Here is a 25,781-nt window from a genome sequence, read left to right as displayed (position 1 = left end):
GGAGGCATCTTCTCCTCCCTTTCAATTCCCAAAGCATGTGTGATTTCAAGGAGGCTGAGTGATTCAGCATCACCCTCACTTTCCCCTGAGGGGCCACCTGTAAGCCACATTCCCACCTTTACTTCACATCCTCCTGCTCCCTCCAACCACCCCCACCCACCCCCAATGCACGCGCACACACACACACACACACACACACACACACACACACACACACACAATCCAACTTTCATGCTGCCCTTGACCTGGGCAAGGGGTCCCTGCTCTGGTCCTCCATGCTTTAGAGGGCATCACCATGACTTTTGGCCAATCATGCCTCCCTAACAGGGCAAGGAATTTACAGGGCCAAAGGGATGTGCCCACTGGAGCCCCTGCCCCATGTCCAAACCCATGCTCTTGGAATTCCTTGCCCAGGAGGCCCCGAGCCTGCTTCCAGCCCTCCCTCCTGCATGTAGCCTGTGCCTCCAGAGTATGCACCCCAGGAACATGGCAGCCAAAGGGCAGCTGTTTGTGGCAGACCTGCACAGAGCTTGGTGTGTTGCATGTTTTTGTCATAGTAGAAGACCCCTGGTGTGAGGGATGGAAAAGAAGATGGGAGAGAGGGGGGATGGGCCATTTTGGAGCTCGGGGCCAGGGGTAGACATTCCTATAAAACTGTGTTCCACACAGAACTCCAAGGAGTGGAAAGTTCTGAATTGAAATCTGACCTTCCAGGTTTTTCCAAAGGTGTGTTTGTCAAGGTAGGAGAATAGACCAATTTTATTTAACAATGAGTTTGTTTAGTTTGATTTATGACTTTTAAATATTTAGACATACAAGTATGGTATGAGGCCTCCTTTGACTCTTGTCCCAGGGCCCTGCAAATGTTGGGGTGGACCAACATTTATTGGTTTATTGAGTGATGGAGACTTTTCTGAAGCTTTCACAGATGAACAGGGGAGTGGGTGACATTTGCAAATCACAAAGTAAAATTTCCTATAATTTCTATTTAACCAGCTCTGCTCTTCCCCCAAATTTCCTCTCCTTGCTACAGCCAGCTCATATCTCCTTCCTCCCCAGGAACCATCTCCTTGGCTGGCCTCTCCAGCCTTGCTAGCTCCACCCTCCTCACTTCCCCACCCCCATCACCTCTCGAAATCCCCTCAGTTCCATCCCACCCCTTCTCTGCACAAAAGCCCTGCACCTGGTTAAATAGCTCTCAGCAAAGGAAAAGGCCATCCTTGGTCAAATGGTTTCTTCTCCCCCACTTGTCCTGCTTTCTGTTGTCATAGTCTACTTCCCATCATAGTTGTATGAGTATGTGTCTTTGAGTAATCTCTCCCGCTATCCCCAAGGGCAGAGATTGCATCTGGTCCAGCTCTGTGACTCTTTCAGCACTTTCTACTTTGACAGCATTTATGCAAGAATTCATGTAAGAATTCATGGAGAAGTTGGGATAGATTGAGCTAGGGCATGACAACACTTTAGGAAGATCAATCTGTGCAGGACTTGTGTCAGAGTCAGCAAGGTGCAGGGAAGAAAGGAGGGCAGTTTGGAGGCTGTTGCCATAGAGCAGGTGTGAGGCACTAGATGTCAGGGACGCGAAGGCAGGACAAATGGATGCAGGAGGCAGTACTTTGGGCTTAGTGAAATGCCTTACACAAGGCCACAGGGTTCAGACAGAACTAGAACTCAAGCCCCCCAATTCGCAAGCTGTACAATTTCATCCATACTGAGTCTCAGAAGAGGTGAGGCTGGAACTGAGTCTTACATGCTGCTGAGGAGGAAGAGCTTTGCCCAGCGGACACGGACATGGAGTACTCTACTAGGCTCCCCCAAGCAGGATTTCTGCAGTAGAGTCTGGCCTTCCCACTTGGGAGGAAATAACAGGCCCCAATCTAAGCGTGGAGAGGGGTTGAGGAACACCTCATGGGGAAGAGACTCATGTTAGCTGCTCACCCTGGGAGGGGTGATAGTCCCACTGGGACCCTGGGGACTGGCGAGGGATGAGGGGAGTTGTGACAACTCTTGACACCTCTACATGCTCCATGCATTACTCCTGACCACCCCACTTTTCCACCTCCCTACCCAGTGAATCCCTGGGTACCCTTTAAGGTGCTTCTTCCATGAAGCCTCTAATCCTCAGACTTTTCCCCACTGTGCCCTCACAGCCCTGTGCTTCAGCTCTCGCTTACCACTTGCTACCCTCTGCAGATAATAGCTGTGTGACTTTGGCCAAATCACTTAACCCCTCTCTGCCCCAGCTTCATAGTCTGTAAAAGGAGAGTGATGAAAGTACTGTCCATGGGGTTTTTGAGAGGATTAAATGAGAAGAAACAGAGCAACTGCTCCACACCTGCCAGCCATTCTGATCGTGACGATGGTGTCTTGTTCTGCTGGATGACTGTGGATCTACTCACCCACCATGCTGCAAATTCCTTGAGAACAGCACAGGGATCACATCTGGCTTGTCTATGTCTCCCCTAGGACCAGTCCAGGGACAGGTGCACACTAGGCCCATTTATTTGATCCACCAGCACTTATTGAGCACTTGCTGTGTGCCAAGCCCTGTGATAGAACCTGGGTTTAGGGATAAATAAGAAGGTCAAGGAACTGCCAAGATTGAGGCAGACACAGACCCATACAGAGAGTGCAGTAGAGGGTTACAGGCTCTGGGCTGAGGCCATGTGAGCACAGTCAGGCATGAAGGAGGAAGCAGGCAGTTTCAATGAAATCAAAGCTGCCTGGGATGGGCCGGCCCGTGGCTCACTTGGGAGAGTGCAGTGCTGATAACACCAAGGCCACAGGTTCGGATCCCTATATAGGGATGGCCGGTTCGCTCACTTGGGAGAGCGTGGTGCTGACAACACCAAGTCAAGGGTTAAGATCCCCTTACCGGTCATCTTTTTTTAAAAAAAAGGCTGCCTGGGATGAACTGAACTGTCCCATTTGACCCCCACAGCAACAGCATTTAAGGATGAGGAGATAGCGACTCAGCTAATAAAATCCCACCACTAGTAAGTCACGAGGCTGGGCCTAGGACCCCAAGCCTCTCACTTCTCCAGGAGGGGGCTTACAGTGAACCCCCTGAAGACCTCCTCCACTGCTCCCCAGCCTCAGCCTCTGCCCAGAGCCTTGCAAGTTAAAGGACTTCTAGGCAACATCCATTCATTCCTTGGGCTCTACCTGGTGCTGGCCCCTGGACTCCAGGGTATTTTTAGCTCTGGGTGGCCTGGCCCTGTGGGTGATTGGCAGCAGGCAAAGCTCACTTTCCTGAACCCTCCGGTGTTGCTCCTGGCTCAGCATGAGAGAGGTGGCTGGGCACAGGGAGGGAGCTTAGGCACACCTGGCATCCCAGTCCACAGCTGCCTCATTGTCCCTGGGGGAGGAGCTGGGCTGCTGCTACTGCCACTGACCCGAGGCTGGGAGCATTCCTTCCTGTTGACTCATCACAGGGAATGTTTTGGGTTCAGCTGGGGTGGGGCAGGGGCACTGGGGGTACATCTTGGACATTGGTGGCCAGGATGGATGGCAGGCCCCTGGCAGCAGGGACAGTGTGACCTGGTTATCACCCAGGGCTCAAAAAGGTCCACCTTGCCATCCTCGCCCTTATCACACACTGCCTGTGTCAGTGCTTGTTTGCACTTCTGCCTCCCCCACCAGACTGGAAAGGCCCCCTCCCAGCGTCTAGCACTCCAGCACACAGTCTAGCACATCGGAGAAAATCAATAAAGGTTTGCTGGATGAATGAGCCTTTAGAAGGGCACTCAAGCAAGGGGCGGGGCATGAGGTGAACCAGACTTGGACTGGTCTGAGCCTAGGGAGGAAGCTGGAAGGCTGGAACCGTCTGCCCGTTTTACAGATGGAATCACTGAGGCACTGAGTGGGACCAGGTTTTGCGGGGGGGGAAACGGGGCTGGAGCTGGGATTCTGACATACTGGTGCTCAGTGCAGCTGATGGGACTCCTGCCTCTCTCTGCCATTTCTGCATTTGTTTTACTCCACAGTCCCCCTCCCACCCTCCATCACAACCTCCCCCCATGAGCCTGGCCAGCAGCCGGGACTGCCTCACTCCACACGGTAAGGGGATGTAGTGGAGGGTCTGAGTTCTCCCATTTACTGTTTATTACCTGGGAGAGCAAGTCGTTTCTCCTGGGGCTCAGCGTTCCCAACTGCACAATGGGTACACCACGCTGGATTCAATAAACTTCGGGGGACCAGGGCAATGGAGAGGTCCTCCTGTTACTGCAAAGACAGCACAATTGCACCACTCCATCCCCTTCTCATTTGAACTGAGCCCCCCACCCATCACCAGAAAAGGGCGTTTACAGTGTCCTTAGTAACCAGGCTCAGGGGATTCAGACCCCATGACAGTGAGGCGCTGCTACGCCAAGGGCGCTGGCACCTCCCGGAACTCACTGAATGTGACTCTGGAGCTGGGCATTATCACCCGGTTCCGCAGAAGAGGAAACTGCGCCGTCTGGGGCGGGCTTCACGAGGCCCCCGGCGCTCCGGCAAGCGCAGCCGCTGGCCCCGCGCCGTCGCCCTCTCCCGGGAACTCCGATCCGCCCGTCGCTCCTGCTGCAGCGCGCCCGTGTCCTCCCCGAGAACAGCCGGCCCCTCCCGGGCCCGCAACTTCCCGGCCGGCGGCCGCTGCGGCTGGGCGCCCCCGCCCCCTGGCCCGCGTCCTGGCGGGGGGCGCCGGCGGCCGGACGGACGGGCGGGCGGGGCGCCCGCGGACTCCAGTACCGCCCGGGGGCGGGGCGTGCGGGGCCTCCTCCGCGGCCCGCGGGGGCTGGGGGGCCGCAGGCTGCAGGCGGATAAAAGAGCCCCTGGGCGCCCGGGGAGGCCCGTTCGCGCTGCTCGGCGCCCCGGCCCAGCCCCCGGACCGTCCGCGCTCCAGCTGGTGAGCCCCCGCCTGGCCCGGCCCTGGCCCTGGGTCTATCTCTGGCTGTGCTGTCTGTCTTCTGTCTCTCGGTGGGTCTGCAGGCCTCTGAGGGTTCCTGGAGGCTGGGGGATGGGAGGGAAGGGGGTCCCAAGGACAGTCAGCCTAGCCCCCTACTCGCTCACCAGTTGGACAAGTGACCAAGTTGGAGAAAGTGGCCCAAGGCCCTCCCTGGGTGCGCCCTGGCCTCGGGGGTGCCTGCGTGTCCTCTTGTGAGCACCCTTTGAGTAACTATTTCTCTGCCTTCTCACTTAGGGAGAAGGAAGGGAGGGGGCAAAGTGGGTTGAGATGTCACTCCTGTGACTTGAGGGACAGAGAGCCAAGTCAGATCTGGGCTCTCGAACTAACCAGACCAGAGCTGATCATGCTGGGGGGTGAGAGTGAACAGGAAATGAGAGAAGGTGGCAGAGGACTTCAACCCCACCTTTTCTAGCCTGGACAGGTACAGCTCATAGCCCATTCACTGGCACTGCTTTGGGTCCATAGAATTAGTGATCCCAGGGAGGGTACAGGGCTGAGAAGGGAAGCCTCACACCATCCTCAAAGAGCTACAAAGAAGGGGCTGAGAGCAGTCTCTAAGCTGATGCCCTTCGGGGTGGCAACCTGCCCTCCCCCCCATGCTCTCTCCTGAATACTACTGGGTATTTGTCCTCTTCCAGCCCTCCCTACCTGGTCCAGGTGAGGCCAGGTGCCAGCATCCCCTGGCAGCACCTGGAGCAGGTGCCTCTTCACCTCAAGCCGGCAGGGTTTTCGAGCTGTCATTTGGTGGCACTCAATGCTAGCACCCACCCCAGTGCCCTCACACCATGGCCTGGGTCAGCAACAGGGTGAAATTTCATTCAGCTCCCTGCCTGCCTTCCCTCTTCAGACTCTTCCCATCTCTGCTGTGGTGGACAGTCGGCTTCTAGCCAGGCTGCCTGGGTTTGAATCCTGGCTGAGCAAGTTACTTAACTTCTCTGGGTCTTATCTTCTCGTTTGTAAAACAGAGATGAGTATCCAATAAGTATTTTAAAATGTATTATTATTATTATTATCCTTATCTCCTTCCCTTGCCTCTTCTCCATCTTCCCTCCCCTCACCCTGTCCTCTTCTCCTTCACTTGGGAAAAGAACTGCCACTTTTGAGGAGCTTCTTTCTCTCAGGGAGGGTTCTCAGCCTGGTCCTCTTTGCGCTCAGCGCGGGTGGAACAGAGATGTAGAGACTGGTTGTGGAGTCAGGAAGCAAACGCACAAGTGCTAGGAAGGGCACTTGGGACTGGGAGGGCTTCGTGGAGGGGGTAGCGCTTGAGCTGGATGTTGGAGGATGTGTAGGAGTTTAACAACTTGAGTTAGATGGAAAGGGCACTCCAAGCAGAAGGAACAGTGAGAGCAAAGCCTTGGAGGCTGGGAAGGGAAGGCTGTGTTTGGGGAATGGTGAGAAGACAAGTTTGGTGTGAGCAAAAGCTATAGGAGAACCTGTCATGGGCAGGAGGGCTGAGAAGAGGAGCCATCCCTGTATCTGACTCTTGGTTTCTGCTGCTGCCCATCCACCTCCTGGCACCTCTCATGGAAGGAAGCTGCCTGTCCCAGAACCCAGGGTCCTGCAGCAGAAGCCCACCCCTGTGCCCAAGGGGGTCCCTTGGAGGGAGGGAGCTGCTGGCCAGGGACTGTCACAGCTTCAAATAAGAACTTCTCAATGTTGTGGGGGTTTCAGCCACAGCCAAGGAGCAGAACTGCCCAACCCACCCTAGGCCCCATCAGAGCATGTCATACAGGAGGAGCCCCTAGCACCACCCCCTCATTTTAGAGGTATTACAGCTGAGACTCAGAGAGAGGAAAAAACTAGACTCCAGACATACAACAATTTGGTGGCAGAGTTAGGAGCATCCTGACTCCTGGGGATGGTGGGGGAGATGAGGTCATCTCTCAGGCCAGACTCAATGTGACTCCTGGATCCTAACAGCTGGAGGGCCCTGAGCCCAATCTTTCCCCTTCTCTTGTCATGTGGGGAATGTTCCTACCCATAGAGACTGGTTTGGCTCAGTCCCTAGCCGTCCACCTCTCCCTCACGGGAGCACAGAGGAGGGAAGGAGGGCATGGGAAGCAGTGGAGGGGACTCATAGGCCCCCGAGTAGAGGGACATGTAGGAAACAGGGCTTAAGTCTGGAAAGGAAACCCAGGAGGAGAAGAGACTGCGACTGTGAGAATGGGGACGAGCAACTGCACAGCTTCAGGAGTGGAGAGAGGAAGCTCTGGGCTCATAGTGTGGGAGGAGGGAAAGGGGCAGATCTGGAGAAGGTTGCAAAGAAGCATACCAGGGACTCAGCTGAGACAGGAAGTGGCTTCCATTTCCTTCTTTGTACAAAGAGTGCGGGGGACCCATCTAGACCAATGGTAGCTATCACTTAACTGCTATGGAGAGCTTGCACTTCCTAGGGTCATAGAAGTGTACTCATTCATTTAATCTTCACAAAAATCCTGTGAGGTAGGTGCTATTATTATTCCCATTTTACAGAGGGAGATGCTGAGGCAGTGAGAAATGAAATCACTTGCCCAAGGTCACCTAGAAACTAATTGATGGAGGTGGAATTTGAACCCAGGCAGCCTGACTCCCTATTCTGTACTCTTCAGCCCTGTGCTATGCCACCTCCCATCCATGCAACCACAGATATTTATGAGTGCCACCTACATACCTGGCACTATTCTGGGCATTGGGGACACAACACAATGTCCCCACTCCCATGGTGCTTCATTCCCCTAACCCATCTAGTGCACTTCTAGGAGCCTGCTCCACCCCGACCTGCTGTAGTCAAGGCCATTGAGAAGGGGTGGAGGTGGGTGCTGGAAAGAATAAGAAGTGACTCTCAGCCAGACATCAGCCATGGTGATGGTGGTAGTTGCAGGGGTCCTTGAGGCCCTCTCTACCCAGGCTGCTGAGCTGTCTGATTCCCCAAGAATAGCAGTGGCCATGGAAGAGGCAGGTCTCACCAGAAAGAGTTCTCTTACGATTCAGGCACTGGACAGGGAGACAGGGACCACCTTCTCCAGCCACTGTTCAGCTCCCCATTGGCAGCAGAGCCTGGGAGTGGAGGAGCTTCAGCACTGGTGGCATCACAGGTCTCTGAAAGCTCTAAACACCTATGATTCTCTCCTCTGTGCCCTGCACCACTCCCTGATCCCAGGACCAAAGCTGTAAATGTGTGAGGGGGGAGGACAAGCCCCCAACCTCATACCCTCTAAGGACCCAAAGAGCATCTAATTACAGCCTCCTGGAGACAGAGGCCCTCTCTCTGATGTATGCTCACTGCCTAAAACTCTCCAATGGCCCCTCATTTCTTATAGGAGGAAGGAAAAACCCTTTGCAGAGAGCACAAGACCCTTGATCATCTGGCCCAAGCCTGTCCCTCCACCTCTTTCCCCTCCAACTTTAAAGTACAGGGTTAAGAGAAGGGCACTTCCTTCCCTTGCACAAACTCATTTCTTTCCCTTTTTCCTTCTTCCCTCTTCCTGTTCTCTTTACCCGTAAATGCTGCTTTTCCCACCAGGGAGAACTCTTACTCATTCGATAAGGCCCAGGTGAAATGTCCCTTCTTTGAAAGCCTTCCTGATTCTTCTTCTCTGAGCTTCATGAGGGTAGAGAGGGTGTTTAATATCTTCAGTTCTGTGTCTCAGCACCTGGCCTTATAATTGGTTTGAAACAAGTATTCCAAACATGTTTGCTGAATCAATACATGAATCATCCAACTAGATGGACCTAGAGCTCTGGCTTGAGGATATCATAGGCTGTCCGAGCTGGAGGAGTATTACATGATATTTGGTTCAGCCTCCTCATTTTAGATATAAGGAATTAGGGCCTGACACATTTAAGAGACTTACCCAAGCCATGCAGCCAGTGAGTGGTGGAGTCCTTGGCTCCCCTCTGATAACCCTTCCCACTCCAGCTTTCCACGTGCCTTCTATGCTGAAGGCAGCATTTGACACATTTGATAAGGGTGCTGGGAGCATCAAAAGGTAGGAAGGGTAGGCTGGCCTGTTGGCTCAGCTGGTTACAGCATGGTATTATAACAGCAAAGGTCAAAGGTTTGTACAGACCAGCCACTAAAAAAAAAAAAGGTAGGAGGATAGATATTCCTGCGGTAGATAGTAATGCCTGAGGTAGATATTCCTGACCCGAGGGCACCCCTGGGGGCTTCCTATAACTCAAAGGTAGGCTACCTTCTCTTCCTACCTTCCTATTGCTGAAGAGGCCTGAGGTCAGGGGTGCTGTAGTGATCACTGTCACATTTACTCATTCCTCAGATGCCCGGGCCCTAGCTGCCCTGAAGTCGCCATGATGTGGTCCCCACCAACTGCCCTCTCACTATTAATGCTGCTGTTGCTGCTAGGCCAGGCCCCTCCCGGCAGGCCACAGTTGCTGGGCACCACAAAGCTCCGGCTGGTGGGGCCAGAGAGCCGGCCAGAAGAGGGCCGCCTGGAGGTGCTGTACCAGGGCCAGTGGGGCACCGTGTGTGATGACAACTTCGCTCTCCAGGAGGCCACGGTGGCCTGCCGTCAGCTGGGCTTCAAAGCAGCCTTGACCTGGGCCCACAGTGCCAAGTATGGCCAAGGGGAGGGTGAGTGACTGTTGCTGCCCAGCAAGATGACAAGGAGACAGCAGCAGGCTTCTCCCAGGGGCTGGGTTCACAGAGGCTCCAACGTAACCCATCCAACGCCCACACCTCCTTTAATCCCCAACTCAAATGACCTCTTCCATGAGGCATTTCCTAAGTGCCCCAGCTGCAAATGACTCCTTCTCTGACCCTCCTGTTCTTTCTTATAATGAGGCCACCACCATCACCACCACTAAATTCTAAGTTCGTTGAACGTAGCAACTGGCATACAAAGGGTGCTTAGCAAATGCTGAGTGAATGGATGGATGGTGAACAGGTAGGTCTGATTACTACACTCACCTGACATTGTCCAAAAACAGATTCTACAGGACCTAATGCTGAGAGGAGGCAGGAGGCAGGGTTGTGGATACTAAGACCACAGGAGAACCACCTCCCACCCCCACCCTCCCACACTTTCTACTCAGGGTTTAGAAAAGGAGACTTGATAAGTGTGGGTTCCTTTCTGGGAGGCAGAGCCTGTGACCTGACTCTGTGGCCATCCTTGAGCATTGCCCAACCCCTCCCCCGCAGGACCCATCTGGCTGGACAATGTGCGCTGTGTGGGCACGGAGAGCTCCCTGGACCAGTGTGGGTCTAATGGCTGGGGTGTCAGTGACTGCAGCCACTCAGAAGATGTTGGGGTGGTGTGCCACCCCCAGCGCCAGCGGGGCTACCTTTCTGAGGTCTCCAATGCCCTCGGGCCCCAGGTGAGGAGGCTTTTCAGGCCTGATCAGGGACAGAGAGCCTCCCAGGTGATGAGCCTGGAGGAGGAGGGAGGAGAAAGGGAGCCAAGCTGGAGCTGAGCAGCATCCCGGGGCCCTAACCCTATGTGTGGCCCGGAGCAGGTGCACGGGTAGAGGGCCCTAGCTTGATGCAGGGCAGGCCAGAGAATCGGAGGCTGGGCCCACTGGAAATCACAGAGGCTGCTCCCCAGAAGGGAGGCAGCAGTGGGTACGGGGGCTGCCTCACCCGAAAGGCCTGGCCACAATTGCTGCCTCTTCCCAGCACAAACAACCCTGAGCTAAAAACAGCCCAAGCCAAACAACAGGAGCAAGCGGGGCAGGGCTCTGGCTCCTACAACTCCACTGCCAGGCAGCCTCCAGCCTGAGGACAGCTGGCCCCAGCCCACTGAACACAGCAGGTCATGATGGGGGGGTTTCCACTGGTCTAAGTCACCCCAGGGCTAGGACGGAGGGTCTTGTGGGCCAAAGAATCCTGCTGGTGGCCCCAAGCAGCTGGTCTATGCCCATCTCAGCTCTCCCTGGGGTGGCATGAAGAAGGCCCCTCCATGCCCAGCAGAAGCCTCCCAAACTCCAAGGGCTCCCATCCTGATCCCACAGAGAGCCAGATCTGCCTAGTTCTCTCCAATTTAACAAAGTTGAAGATCTGAGGAAAAGGGCCTAGACAAACCAATTTTCTGCCTCCTTCTCTATGTGGCCTTCGATGAGTGCCTCCCGCTCTCTGGACCTCAGTTTCCCGACCTGTCCAGTGAGGGAGCTGGGTGGGATGATCTGTAAGAGCTCTGAGCCCCAGCTTTCCGTGAAGATCTGCAGTGGGCTCAGCAGATGAGGCAGGAGTCCTGGGGTCCATGGTGACTGTGCACCCTGCAGGACCAGCAGCTAGAGGAGGTACGGCTCAAGCCCATCCTTGCCGGCACCAAGCGGCATAACCCAGTCACTGAGGGAGCCGTGGAGGTGAAATACAAGGGCCACTGGCGGCAGGTGTGTGACCAGGGCTGGACCATGAACAACAGCAGGGTGGTGTGCGGGATGCTGGGTTTTCCCAGCGAGGTGCCTGTCCACAACCTCTACTACAGGTAAGAGGGCGGCAAAGGGCCTAAGGGAGGCGGGATTGTGGGGTGGTGGCCGAGTGTGAGTGTGTGAATGCAATGTGGTGTGTTGTGCATAATGTAAGTGTGTGCATGCATGTGTCTGTGGTGGGGGGGCATGTGCAGGAGTGTGTGAATGTGTACAAGTGTGAGGGGTATGAGTGTGTGAGTACATGTGTGCATGTGTGCGATGTGAGTGTGTGGGGCATGTGGGACCTTGCAGAGGTCAGTGAGGGCATTTGGGACTGATGGGCAGGGGTGGGTGTTTGTGGCAGGACATTTAGCAGATGCTGGGAGTGGAAGGGAAACAGGCCCATCTGAGGAACGTGCCTGGATTTTTCTGGGTTATGGATCCCTCGGAATAATTAAGAGGAGAATGAGTGAGGATGCTTCGAGATCCTGGGAAATACCTAGAAACAGAAAATAAACATTGTATTTGCCAGTCATGTAAAAAGAATCGACTACAGTACAGAATACCCCCAACAGTGAAAACAACTGAATGTAAACCTTTGTGTCCCTGATTTTAAAAATCTAGACTTTCTTGAAGGTTCTTAAAGCACCACCCACTAGTATAGATAAATTGTGTTCTGGTTCCAGCTCTACCAGAAACTAGCAGTGGGGCCTTGGGGAGGACATCTGGGCCTCAGTTATCCATTTCACTATGAATTATACCAACTTTGCCCTACTGGATTTCCCCAGCTCTGATCCCAGCCAGGCTGTGACTAGGTTACATGTAAGTAAGGTGTGGGGTGGGGTGGGTTTTGAGAGAGGGGACAATAAAAATATTGTCAGAAATGTGACTGAATTGTCACAGCAGATTACATCAGCCCAGTAAATGACAACCACAGTCACAGTTCTACCAGCTCTGTGTCAGTGAAAACTCTGCTTCTCATTGAGGGAGAAATCTCCCGCAGCACATCTGAGTTATCACCTGCTCCACCCTAGTCATGCATTTAAGGAGTCAGAAGTCCCTGCTGCACTGTCCTTGTGCCTCTGACATAGATGACGCTGGTCCTGAAGAAAGACGGGTGCTGGGAAGCCACATGGCTCCACCCCAGGGATGATTCCCCACTGCCTGCTAATTGCACATCTGGGTCTGGCTGACTCACCAGCCACCCATGAAAAGGACAGCCCTGATTATAGCCTGGGTGACTCTGAGAGGGCAGCCCCCACCAGCAACGCCTTCAACTTCCACCTGTCCCCAAAGGACCTTTCCTTCAGTCCCTTCTCTTGGGGCACTCCCTAAAGGCTGCTCTTTATCTGGTCTGGGGGGAGGGCAACCTTGAATGGCCTGTTCCAGAGACAGCCCAGTACAGAAGGGATCCCACGTTAGGACTAGCTGAGGGACCTTGCTTGCCTTTCCTGTAAAATGGGGCCATCGTTATTTGTGAGGTGGTCATCCTATCAGGGCTGCTGTGAAGCTCAGCATCTTGAAATAAGGTTTGTGAACAAGTTGACAAACTGTGAAGTCCTATGCAAACTCAAGGATAAATATGAGGAACCAGGGTGGCAGGGGGTTGGACTTCTGCACCCGCTCCACCTCCAATCTGTTCTCTCCCATAACAGAAAAGTTTGGAATTTGAAGATGAAGGATCCCAAGTCTAGGTGAGGAGCGGCACCCTCTGGGGAGGCTGCAAAGGGTTATGGCATGAAAGGCCTCCTTCCCCTCTGCTGCCTTCTGCCTTGGCTTCTTCTAGTCCCCAAGCTCTTCCTTCAACCTCTACTCCATCCTCAGTCTCCCTTGTCTTCCAGGCTGAAGAACCTGACAAATAAGAATTCCTTCTGGATCGACCAGGTCAACTGTCTGGGGACAGAGCCCCACCTGGCCAACTGCCAGGTGCAGGTGGCTCCAGCACGGGGCAAGCTGCGGCCAGCCTGCCTGGGTGGCATGCATGCTGTGGTCAGCTGTGTGGCAGGGCCCCGCTTCCATCCACCGAAGGCGAAGCCCAAGCCCCAGCGCAAGAAGTCCCGGGCAGAGGTGAGCCCCAAGGGGCCCCACACCCCAACCTGGAGGCACAGGCCCCTCTCAGCAGGACCCTGCCAGGTAGGGAGGAACTCTAGGACAGGCAGGAGTGGAGAGAGCAACCAGACTGGGAGGAAGAGAGTGAATCCTTATGGTAGGTTTATAACCCTACCATAAATAGAAAGTTGACATAACTGGCCATGAATAGAGGGTAACCATGAAAACAGTAATTAAATTGTAGCTACATCCCATTGAGGGCCAAAGGTATTAAAACTGACCCTGGCCCTTTGTTATAGAAAGTAGACGAGCAAGTGCTAGGCAGGTGTTACAGACATTTCAGCACCACATTGAGATGGTCTCCTTGATGAGATGGTGGTGGTGATTTGTCACCGAAGAAGGATAGGTCAAGAAAAATGGTTTATTCCAGGTGATAGCTGTGGGAAGTCAGAGGCGGGACTGGCATTTCTTTGGCTCTGGCTACTGCCAAGGAGCTTGAAGGGGTCCTCCCTGAAGCAGGGTCTCTCCCGGCAGGAGCCAAGGGTGCGCCTGCGCTCTGGGGCCCACGTGGGCGAGGGCCGGGTGGAAGTGCTCGTGAACCGCCAGTGGGGCACGGTCTGTGACCACAGGTGGAACCTCATCTCCGCCAGTGTCGTGTGTCGTCAGCTTGGTTTTGGTTCTGCTCGGGAGGCCCTCTTTGGGGCCCAGCTGGGCCAAGGTGAGTGAGGCCTGGATGTGGTACAGGTCCACCTCTTGGTGGTCCTGAGGTGCCAGGGCCCAGGACAGAAAGTTCTCTCCCTCTGTGGAGGGGAGACCACAGGTGTGGGGTTGCAGAGATAGAGCCTCACACAGCACCTCTCTCCTCCCATAGGGCTGGGGCCCATCCACCTGAGTGAGGTGCACTGCAGAGGATATGAGCGGACCCTCAGTGACTGCCTTGCCCTGGAAGGGTCCCAGAATGGTTGTCAACATGAGAATGATGCTGCTGTCAGGTGCAATGTCCCTAACATGGGCTTCCAGAATCAGGTGTGTTCAGGTCTGAGCATGGCCTTAAGCTGGGGGGGCTGGGAAGCCCTGGAGAACCCCCAGGACACCGCATGGAGCTACCGGGGAGAGGCTCATGAGAGGCAGCTAGTGCTTCCACCTTGGGGCTCAGTCCACCTTGCCCTGGAGGTAAAGGTGGTAAAGCCCTTTCCTCTCTGAGTCTCGCCTGGCCTGGCCCACAGCCCCTAGAGGTGTCAGAAGGCCATGGGACTCTGCAGGTGGACGTGCTCTCCCACACACCCTCCCAGGTCTCTGTGGCTGAGAAAGAAGGTGCCTAGGGGAGAGGGTGTCAGCGCTGTCAGCGCTGGGGAGAGGCTGTGGAGAGCCTCTGTGGGATGCTCAGGTTCAGGTGCCAGGACTAACGTGGACTGTGGGCTAGTGACTGGTGTCTCTGCAAAATGGGTGAACCATTTCATGGGGTCACTGTGAACGAGGCAGTAGGAAAGCCCTTTGCAAATTGCGAGTCATCATTAATGGTAGGATTTCAGGTAGGAGGAGGGAAAGCACCAGAGCAGGAGGAGCCCCTGGTACAGGCACTTTGAATCAGATTTCTCTAGCGGGCAGGGACACTAGAGACTATCTAGTAAACTGTCCTCACTTTACAGAGGAGGAGGCAAATGCAAAGAAGGGTGTCTTGTGAAGGGCCACACAGTGAGCTGGCCTGGGCAGGTCTCCAGGCCCACAGTCTGAAGCTTTCCCCTACTAAGGCTGCCCCACTCCTCACACACTGTGCCCATTGCAGGTGCGCCTGGCTGGTGGGCGCAGCCCTGAGGAAGGCGTGGTGGAGGTGCAGGTGGAGGTGAATGGAGTCCGACGCTGGGGGACTGTGTGCAGTGACCATTGGGGGCTCACGGAAGCCATGGTGGCCTGCCGACAGCTCGGCCTGGGTTTTGCCAGCCATGCCATCAAGGTAGGTCCCTGTCTAGCTCCTTCCCTACAACTTCTCAGCCTCCTGGCCCAAGAGGACCAAAATGTCCTGTGCTAAAGCTGCTGCCCCTTTATTTATTCAACCATTATTGAACGAAGCTATGTGCCGATATAATGCTGGGTGCTGGAGACAGTGCAATGAACAAAAGACATCGTCTCTGCCTCAGGGAGCATACAGTCAAGTGAAGGAGGCAGTAATTAATAAAATGTTGACACAACCAGGTACACAGTTGTGTCTGCAGGAAGGATGAATAGAAGTTGCCCAGGTGAGGTGGGGGAGGAATAAACAGCCCATGCAAAGGCCCGGTGGCCAGAGAAAGCTTGATTCAGTCAAGGAAATTAGGAGCTAGGAGTTGGAGTGTGGCTCTCAAGGTGGAGAGTGGTGTGAAGTGTGAGGGTGGAGGGGGATGGGCAAGAACATTCAAGTCTGCAATCCTGATTTTTAAAAGACTGCTTCCTTTGCTGTTTGGAAAACAGTTGGGGTGGATGCTACCATGAATGCAGGAAAATACACTTGGGAAACTATTGTAATAGCCCAGCTGAGAAACGATGCTGGATTGGACCAGGCTAGTAGCAGTCCAGGGGAAGATAAGTGAATAAATTCAAAACCTATCAAGGAAACAAAATAAAGACAACTTGGACAAGGCTGCAACAGAGGACCCTCTGCAGCTGCACCCACACTGGCGGCCGCACAATGCCTGGGCAGACCTCACCTAGAGATCTGGACTCAACCCTGAGCACATCTGACAGTCAGGGGCTATGTGAGAAACAGCTGGGGAAAATGTGAACACACCAGGTCAGGGAGAAGAGAACAGGACCATCCTCATCAAATAGAGGAGGGTTGCCATCTGGAAGAGGGATGGGTGCAGGACCAGGAGTGGAAACCACAGGGAGATTTTTGCCTGAATACATGGAAGAAATTTCTCATATCGGAGGGGTCCAAATGTAGCATGGACTGCCCCAGGGGGTAAGAGTTCTAATCACTAAAGATTTTCAGGCCCAGGCTGAGCACAGCCTGGTGGGTGTGGTATGACAAGGTCCAATCAGAAGAAATGACTCCAAAGGTACCTCTCTGCCCTGACTGGGTGATGTTGGGCTGTTTTCTTAGGACACATGGTACTGGCAGGGGACGCCGGGGGCCGGAGAAATGGTGATGAGCGGGGTGCGCTGTTCAGGCACAGAGCTGGCCCTGCAGCAGTGTGAGAGGCATGGGCCTGTGCACTGCTCCCATGGCACCGGGCGCTTCTCGGCAGGAGTCTCCTGCACAAACAGTGAGTAATGGGCGGGCCTGCATTTCCTCCTTAGGGAGGGCCCTGAGTGCTGGTTGAGTGGAAGCACCAGCTCTGCCATTTCCCAGCTGTGTGTGGTCAAATCACCTGTCACATCAGGATACAAACCCTGTCCTGCCCACCTCGTGGAGTTATTGTGAGAATGAAAACCAAGAATATGTGATAGCATGGGGATATACAACAGTGTTTTTCAATTTGGGGGTTATTACCAATAGTTTTTAAAATGACAAAACAATACAAACATCAGAATGTATTATATTTAGTAAGAGTGTTTTTTTTTTTTCTTGGAACTCTGTATGTGTGTACAACACGAAAGATATTTTCTACTGTGGTTTGTAGTAAGCTCTAGGGTTACTCTTGTCCATTGCACCCTGGAGGAACACAGCGCCCACCATCACACCCTTTCCCGCAGTGGTATGGCATCAGAGTGGGCCTCCCCAGCACCACTTCCTGGGAACCCTGTGCCCTTCCCTGTTCTACTGCCTACAGTAGCAGCTCTCTTGAATGCATCTGACACTTCACAACAGCTGGGCACAGATGGCCAACCTGCAGCCTCTGAGACCATCCCTATTTCTCCTCTGACTTTTCTCATTTCTTTCTTTCCATTGCTCTCTTCTCTTCTCATTCTTTCTGAAAGCTCTCCTTCTTTCCCTTGGGAACTCTATTATTTGTCAGTGGACATATCCTGAATCTCTCCAAAATATGCCACAGGAATTCTGAGAGCATTTTTAGTGACAGTACAGGCATCATATAATAAACCAGCCAACGCCCCATTCCCACTCTCAATGCCCATCCACTGAAATAAACCAGCATTCTCATCCCTCCTTAGTGCACAGGCTCACCCATGTGATGCCTCTGCCAACATATCTAAACTGTAACCCTGTGTTTTTACATGAATAAGCACTGAGAATGGACAACTTTTGATGTTAAAGGCAACAATGTCCAGAGACATTGAAGGAACTGAAGAACAGAGAAAGACAGCAAGTTGGCTGAAGTAAACAATTAGGTATCAGCAGAGCTTTTTGAGAGGATTATATGAGCTAAGCTATACAAAAGCACTTTATAGGCTGAAAAGCATTTTACAAAGGAAATACTGTATCAATTGCATGTTTACTGTGGACCAAAGATCTAAGCACATTACGGGTATTATCACATTAATATCACTATTATCTCCATCTTACAGATGATGAAAATGAGAGACAAAAAGGTTAAGCAGTCACAGAGCTAGTAAGTGATATAGTCAGAAATTAAGCCAAGAATGAATCCAGGTGGCCCAGCTCCAAAGCCGGCAAACTTAACCATGATACTGTAGCTGCCTCCCAGGTTAAGGTGATAAGAGTGTTCCTTTACTATTATTAAAACTCACATCTTCTGACTTAAACTGCTCTTCTTTTCTGGGGTCTTCCCAGAGGGCTTAGTCTGGGGTAAGCCTGTGCTCCATGTTGAGAGCAAGAGTGGCTGCCTTCTTACCCTTCGCGTCACTGCCATGCCCTCTGCTGGTCCCAGGTGCTCCAGACCTCGTGATGAATGCCCAGCTAGTGCAGGAGACGGCCTACCTAGAGGACCGCCCGCTCAGCCTGCTGTATTGTGCCCACGAAGAGAACTGCCTCTCTCAGTCTGCTGACCACATGGACTGGCCCTATGGACACCGGCGCCTGCTGCGCTTCTCCTCACAGATCTACAACCTGGGCCGGGCTGACTTTCGTCCAAAGACTGGACGCCACAGCTGGATTTGGCATCAGTGCCACAGGTTAGTGCCTGCCACACCTTGGCTCTAGAGAATTAGGGTCATAAAACAGTGTCCAGAGACCAAACAGCCTGGTACCTCCCCGGCCTTAGGCAATCTTTCCCGGGAGGGGTGTGCTCTCTGGATAAGAATCTTCCTTCCTAGAGGCCTTACTCCCAGGAGGCAATAAGGGAATCCCAGTAGCATCCATCTGCCCTCTTTCTCACCTTCCCTGGATGTACCCTTGTTGATGATGCTCAGGGTATGCAACGTCCCACTGAACAGCAACATCCCACTGAAAAGTCATCGCCAGTGGAGTTGGTCTGTTAGAATGGTATTTGATGATTTTTCTGTTGGACCTTAGGCCTTGTCTTTAGGAGCCAAGTTAAGTGGGGACTCCCAGAAACCTGGAGGCTCAAAATAGACATCCCATCCAGGATGCCAGCTCTGCAGAAAAAGCTTGCTGATTCCTGCAGCAGCAAGGCAAGGCCCCCAAAGAACAGCATGAACAGACTGGTACTGAAAAGGAGACAATGAGCATTCTTTCCTATCAGGAGCCTCCAGACCAGACAGAGGGAGAGACAATGGCAGAATGGAGAAAAAAGAAATTTTTTTTGTTTTTTCTTCAGGACACAGCCGTGGGTGGGGAAAGCTAAGAGGAATGGGCAAGGACTTTGGGACTTGGCTGTGCCTGAGATAATAAGCACATTTCCCAATAGTGTGAACAGAGTTGTCATTAAAACTGGGTTGGAAACAATGGTAGCAATTTGGTCCCAGGCTGACAGGGAACACAGTAAGCTCCCTTCCCCTGCAGCTCAGCTCCTAGGCTGGTCCCTGGGCCAGGTGCCTCCTCCTTCCACCTCTGGTTCAGGTCTTGCAGTCAGGTACCAGCCTCCTGCAGGCTTCCAGGGCAGAGACTTTACCTCTCCTCACCTGGGGTTAAGACTCTGCATGTCTTGCTACCTGGCAGGGGTGCTAGCAAAGTAGGCTATGGGTCACATTAATCTTGGGTTTGGGAGGGAGAAGGGCACTGCCCTATTATAACTTTGATCTCAGCGTAATGATGGGCCCTACTGCCTCCATCTTCCCTGCCAACTCCTCTGGAAAGGATCCTCTCCTGTTGCTGCCAGGATGACAGCTCTCTGCCTCTTCTGCAGGCACTACCACAGCATTGAGGTCTTCACCCACTATGACCTACTTACTCTCAATGGCTCCAAGGTGGCTGAGGGGCACAAGGCCAGCTTCTGTCTAGAGGACACGAACTGCCCCACTGGTATGTGGTTTCCTATCAGCATATCCTCATGTTATATTCCTCAGCCCCTTTGGGGACAGGCTCCCCTCTGCCCTGTTCAACAGCCCCAGGCACCTGGAGATATGGCCTGGAAACAGCACTCAAGGCGATTCAAAAAGATCCATTTCTTACCTTCTGAAATCTTAGATGGAAGGTCTTTACTTCCTCTGAATTCCCAACACACTTTGTACCACTTTTGAAATGCTTAGCACATCCTATCTTGGAAAACAGTTGCAGACCTGTCTCATCTCTGCTAAGCAATCTGAGGGCAGGGATTGTCTGATTCCTATTTGCATGCCCACAGTTCCTAGGCCTTAGGAATGGCATGGTAAAAGCTGGATCTTTAGAGGGTTGGATGGAAGGATAGATGAATGGACAAATAAATTAGCACAGCAGGGCTGGAATCTTCCAACCACATTTCCTTGACCAACAGGGATTTCCACTAGAGCATGAGAAGTAACAATCTTTGTCACAGATGTGGTTTGGCCACAGTGCTAGATCCATAGGACGTATTCTGGCTCAGATACTCAGGCAAGCTTTTTAACTGAACCTCAGGTCCCTAATATGTGAACTGGGCGTAACTGCACTGAACTGGTAATGTCAGTGTGAGGATTAAATGATAAAGTATGAGAAAGACCTAGCAGAGTGCTTGGTCCTGAGTACCTACTCAGTGCTGCAATAGCTGTCTACACCCTTCCTTACAGGACTGCAACGGCGCTATGCGTGTGCCAACTTTGGGGAACAGGGAGTGACCGTAGGCTGCTGGGACACCTACCGGCATGACATTGATTGCCAGTGGGTGGACATCACAGATGTGAGCCCCGGGGACTATATCTTCCAGGTAAGGAGTGATTCCCCACAGTAACTTCATTTCCTTCAGATGTTCCAAAACTTTCTCTGAAGTCAAATGAAGGAAGAAATTCACATAAGAGTCTCCAATAGACCTATCACAAAGGAGCTGTGCTACTGTGGAAAGAACACTCAAACAGGATCCAGAGAACCTGCCTGGGTTTGAGTCCTAACTCAGTGGACACTGGGCAAGTCACTTCTCAGACAGTAACGCCTACCTCCCGGGATGACTGTAATGAAGCAAAAAATAGAAACACTTTATAAAATACTACGGGAGATGTAAGAGATTATTATAGCCACTGTCAACTCAGAAACCAAATCACCCATTTTCTATTAACCCCCTCACTCCAGGTGGTTGTGAACCCCAAATATGAGGTGGCAGAGTCAGATTTCTCTAACAACATGATGCAGTGCCGCTGCAAGTATGATGGGCACCGGGTCTGGCTACACAACTGCCACACAGGTAATGCTCAGACACTGTGGGAAGACTCTAAATGTGCCCCCATGTGACGTGTGTGTGTGTGACGTGTGTGTGTGTGACGTGTGTGTGTGTGTGTAAAAGGCTAGGAATGGAACAGAGACAAATTTCCTTTGACATCTTCATGGGCAGATTTCTAGAATTGGTCAGACCATCAGCCTCAACCAAGAACTACTTCTACATCCATTTGCACTTAAGGATGTTTGATTGTAAACTTTGTTTCCAGTATGTCCTAGAATCTTAACTGTCACCTTAAGCCATGTCAGGATGTCCCCTTCCAGTTTATTTTTTCCCTTCTCTTTCATATGATCTTTCTCATTGCGTCCATCCTAAGCTGACTGCCTCACAGGCAAAAGTAGAAGTCTCCTTTGATCTGTACTGCTGTCTGCAGCTGTGATCACTGCTGGCAAAGAAGGGGACCATGGAGAACAGTGATGATTACAGGCTTGGTAGTATCAGACAAAGAAGGAAGCAATGATCAAGTGAGGGGCAGAGTAAGGAGGTGGCTGTTCTATTTGTCAGTAAAGAATCCCTCTATTTTCAAGTTTAAAAATGCCTGTATTTGCAATGGGTGTGTGCATTCACACCCATACTTGCATGTGTGGGGAGTGTGGGGCAGTTTTTCATTCAGTCCACATTTACTAAGGCCTACTACTGTGTTGAACACTGTGCCAGGCACTGGGAATATAAGTATACAGGAGCTCAGTGTCAAGCAGGGTATGCAGACATGCAAACAAATAACCCCACTACCACTGAGTACCCCAAACAGGTATGAACTAAATGCTGAATAAGCATAGAAAGAAAGCAACAACCTGGAAGCTAGAAAAGCTTCCACAGAAGAAATGGTATTTGAGCCTAGTCTTGAAAGAGGTGCAAAAGTCAAAGAAGGGAGGAGTAGGAGAAAAAGCATGAGATTTAGCTTCTAAAGGTTACACTGGGTCCCAAATCCAATCCCACCACTTTCTAGCTGTTAGGACAGTGACAAAAGCTCAACCTGAGTTTTCTTTTGTAAAATGGGGCCGTGTACTTCAAACCTACTAAAGTTCTTTGCAGGGAGGGCTGTGACAATTCTAAGAGAATGGACTTTATCCTGTGGGCTTCTGGGAACCATTGACAAATTTCAGTCAAGGGAGCAAAAAGATCATTTATGTTTTCAAAAAATAACTCTGGCAACAGATGGAAGACAAAATATGAAATGGAAGAATAGTCCTTTGAATTTGTGTCACTGAATACATTTTGCTGCCATTAAATGAGACAGGGATATGGGAAGAATCAGGAATTGGAATCCAAGGCTGTCCATATGGAGACAACAGATACTCCATAATGCTAGAATCAGGCTGCGAAGGAACCAGGGCAGTGATGAGGGGGAAAACAAATGCAGTTCTGCAGGTTGTTTTCCAATGGTTAGAGACTTGTCAGGGTCCTTGCAGAAAATACGAGGCACAGAGAGTCTGAAGAGTCTGAAGCCATTCAATGAAAGGACTATTTACAGAGGTGTGTATTAAGACTAAGGAAACAAGGGATGTTAAGGCATCCATGAATAAACAAGAGTGGAAAATTGTTATCCCCTTTAGGCTTGAAGGGGCAGGGGGTGTCCTGAAGCCAGGTGAAAGCTAGTGCTGTGGAGGAGGGTGAACCTGGCCAGAGGTGGAGTCATAGACTGTCACTGCAAAATCTGCAGAGCCAGAGCAGGAGAAGAAATGTCACCTCTCCTTCCACCCTCTCACCTAGTGCTGTTGCTTCCCATTGTGCTAACTCAACCAGAGGACAAGGGAGTCAGAGTGGTGCAGTCTCTAGGAGTCAGTTCTCTGGGGCATAGAGAGAGCAAAGCGGAGAGAATCAATCTGGGGAGGGGGCAAAGGAGAATAACCAGTACAACCCTTTCTACTCAATAGCCTATTCTTCCTGATGGTCCTGAAACCACACACCTGGCCAGGGTCTACTTCTATAGAATAACTGGTCTGTGCCCTGACTGACCTGATGTAAAGAATGAGCTGAGCAGAATGGATCTATGTGAAGTTCAGGGAAAGGATGAGACTGTGGTAGGGTTGGCTACTTACCTGTTTTCCTTTGGCCCACAGGGGATTCATACCGAGCCAATGCAGAACTCTCCCTGGAGCAGGAACAGCGTCTCAGGAACAACATCATTTGAAGCCATCATCAGTGCACACTCCTAGCTGCTGCCCATACACCAGATACCTCAGCTTACTGGAGCCATGCCCTTCACAGAGCCCTAATTCAGAGGAAAATGGGCCAGTGCCAAGGGGCACCAAGAACCTGCTCAGGAAGCCTTTTGATGGCAAGATCACCAAACCAGGATGGTACTGCTCCCTCAGGATGGCTCTGGGCCTGTCTCCTAAAGGGCCTATGGACTATGGAGTATGGCTTCCAGGCTTTGTTCGGCTGAACTCCTCCATAAGGAGATCCAATCTTTCCTGGATCTTGCCAGAGTTCCCAGCTTCCAGAACCTTCAGTTCCTTAGGGATGGACTATGGCCCAGTCCCCCATCTAAGTGGTGCTTTGCAAATGTCTTAGAGGAGTAGAGGATAGAGGAACAAAATACACAGCAGGGGGGGTTAGCTCTCAAGGTAACACAACTTGTGTCAAAGTCACAACTGGCAAAAAAGTTGGTGAATTTAGTCTCTTGCTTCATCTGTCCTCATTTAGAATTCACTTCTCATACTCTGCTAAGAATCTGTTCTCTAGTGTCCTTACCTTTACCCTACCGCACACATGGGTGTTTCTAATAGCCCTAAAAGCTTAGGCTTCAGGCATCTCTTTATCTCTTGATGGGCCAACACCACCAGCTACTGAGATCTTGTGAAGGGACATGTTTCGCAGAAGTGGCCAGATGGGATCTTCCTGCAGAGCATCAAGAGAAAGCCAAGCAGAAAGACTGCTAAAGTAATATGGACCTCAGCCCTTGCCAGGACCTCTGCCAAGGAAAAAATATGTGCCATTTACCTGGCAGGCAGTCCAGTCTCAGAATCACCATGCATTTCAGGATTGGTCTAAATTTCAATCAAGGATCTGGAGTGAACTTTGCATTGAATAAAGTTTTGCAATGGGAAGAACATCAGTCAAACAAGCTACTCAACTCTATAGGAATACAAAGACATGTCTGGTAGAGTGAGGGACAGGTAACTATAGAGAAATCAGAAGGGGGAACATTTAATTTAGTTAAGGACTGAACCTGGAAAAGGCCACCATCCCTTCTTGATGTGGCTGCGACATGCTCTAGCTCAGGTAGTATAAAATCCCAGTCTTCTTGATGTGATTCTTAATCTTTTCTCTGCTGAAACACACTTAACAGATCCTTATAGTCTGACACCCTAATGCCAATAAAGGTTGCTCATTATGGACTGCTACAAAAGACCAGCTGCGCTTATGTCCAGATCCCAGTTAACTTTACCCTTCTTCATTTCCACTGAGCTAGGCACTAGGATGCACAGGGCTCACACACTACTCATGAAAGCCACACTATGTTTCTCTAATCATATATTAGCCTACTGTCTGCTTCCCAATCATGCTCCCCAGGCTCAATGCTGAAACATGGAATGAAAGGTAGGAGCAAGAAGGTAAAGTCCAAGGACTGTAAATTTTTATAACTGAGGCTATAGAGCCAAGACGAATAGTAGCAGATGGAGGAGATTTACAAAAGTACTCCCCTCCCCACATCACAAGAGCTATCTCCTCCTTAGGGAGTGAAATGGTACATGTTCTGGGATACCCTCTATGAATACAAAGAAGTGCTTTCTTCTTTCTTCTCAACTCCCTCATCTCCTTCATTAGGCAGAGGGAGCATTATATTTTAGCATGGCAGTTTAGGTAAACAAGGGAAGGACTGATTTCCTGTTGGATCCAGCAAACATCTCCCAAACAGTAACAACATTATACTCACATATGCAGCTAATGGGCTGTGAAAGAATGTGCAGCTAGCGGGGAAGCGTGTGGTGACTGATGACTAGATTCAGGCAGGGAGGTTACCCACAGCTTCTTGCTGGATCTAGTTTCCAAGAGGGCCAGAAAAAGCAGGCCAGGCAGACAGCCACCAGCTCTGGTCTCAGCCTTGCTGCCCACATCACACGTTTGATAGGAGCAGCCAGTTCTAATTCTTGGAAAAAGCTTATACAAGGGTTGTGCTGTTACACCTCTGAGATGAAAGGGAAGCACATGAGAAGAGTGGTGGCTGGCATGACTTATAACTAGATGAGGAATGTTAACAGAATACCAACCACCAAATTCGAGACAGAACTAAAAATGTCAGAAGATTTTCAATTCAGCATACTTCAGTCTAAAAGAAACTAAGGTGTTAGGAACCTCAGGTTACTCTTCAGAAGCCTAATGTACCTCTATTCTACAAAGACTTTCACTCTATGAGGAGCATATTAGAACTCATGGAGAATGCAACTTTCTACTATAAATTCCAGGTGATCCTGGGATTTAGATGTTCAACATATATGAAACATATATGTATAGAAGAGTACATCAACTATCTTCCCGAACACTGAGCAAAGAAGCCCAGTGGCAGCTACGGGATGTTCACCTAATTCAGCTGGTGAAGCACGGTTTAGATACAGCCGCAGATTTGAATCCCATCTAGACAAGCCTGACATAGTCTGTGATGGCAGGACCTCTTATCTCCATCTAGTGTACATCAATCCCAACTACTAGAATAATATAACTAAAAAGCACATTCTCTACTAATGGTAGAAGCAACAGCACTCCATAATTTTCAAGTGTTGGCCTAAAAAAAAAAAAAAAATCCTTTCTCTGAGTATGGTTATAAGAATAAACCTGAAAGTTAGAGGTGGCTGTCAGCTAAAAAAAAAAAAAAG

The 25,781-nt window shown here is 51.4% G+C and overlaps 1 protein-coding gene across 3 annotated transcripts; it reads left to right on the top strand.

The window, feature by feature from the left end:
- The first annotated feature begins 4,818 nt into the window (after window positions 1–4,818).
- LOXL4 (lysyl oxidase like 4) lies at window positions 4,819–24,300 on the top strand. 3 transcript variants are annotated; one of them, XM_063102095.1, is made up of 15 exons: window positions 4,819–4,885; window positions 9,202–9,515; window positions 10,083–10,258; window positions 11,162–11,367; window positions 12,946–12,984; window positions 13,132–13,357; window positions 13,874–14,057; window positions 14,211–14,365; window positions 15,126–15,293; window positions 16,419–16,581; window positions 18,106–18,349; window positions 19,483–19,598; window positions 20,321–20,457; window positions 20,817–20,928; window positions 23,025–24,300. In XM_063102095.1, exons 2-15 carry the CDS (start codon window positions 9,233–9,235, stop codon window positions 23,093–23,095), a joined length of 2,280 nt encoding a protein of 759 aa, XP_062958165.1. In that variant the 5' UTR covers window positions 4,819–4,885; window positions 9,202–9,232; the 3' UTR covers window positions 23,096–24,300. The 3 variants fall into 3 exon arrangements, with proteins under 3 accessions (XP_062958165.1, XP_062958166.1, XP_062958167.1); XM_063102096.1 differs by having other exon boundaries at window positions 4,844–4,956; XM_063102097.1 differs by lacking the exons at window positions 4,819–4,885; window positions 9,202–9,515; window positions 10,083–10,258; window positions 11,162–11,367 and adding an exon at window positions 12,030–12,112.
- The last annotated feature ends 1,481 nt before the right edge of the window (window positions 24,301–25,781 follow it).

This window comes from Cynocephalus volans, chromosome 7 (assembly GCF_027409185.1).
Source record: "Cynocephalus volans isolate mCynVol1 chromosome 7, mCynVol1.pri, whole genome shotgun sequence".
In the NCBI taxonomy this organism is placed as follows: domain Eukaryota; kingdom Metazoa; phylum Chordata; class Mammalia; order Dermoptera; family Cynocephalidae; genus Cynocephalus; species Cynocephalus volans.
The sequence above is the reverse complement of the archived record's forward strand: the minus strand, read 5'-3'. Positions and strand labels throughout refer to the sequence as shown.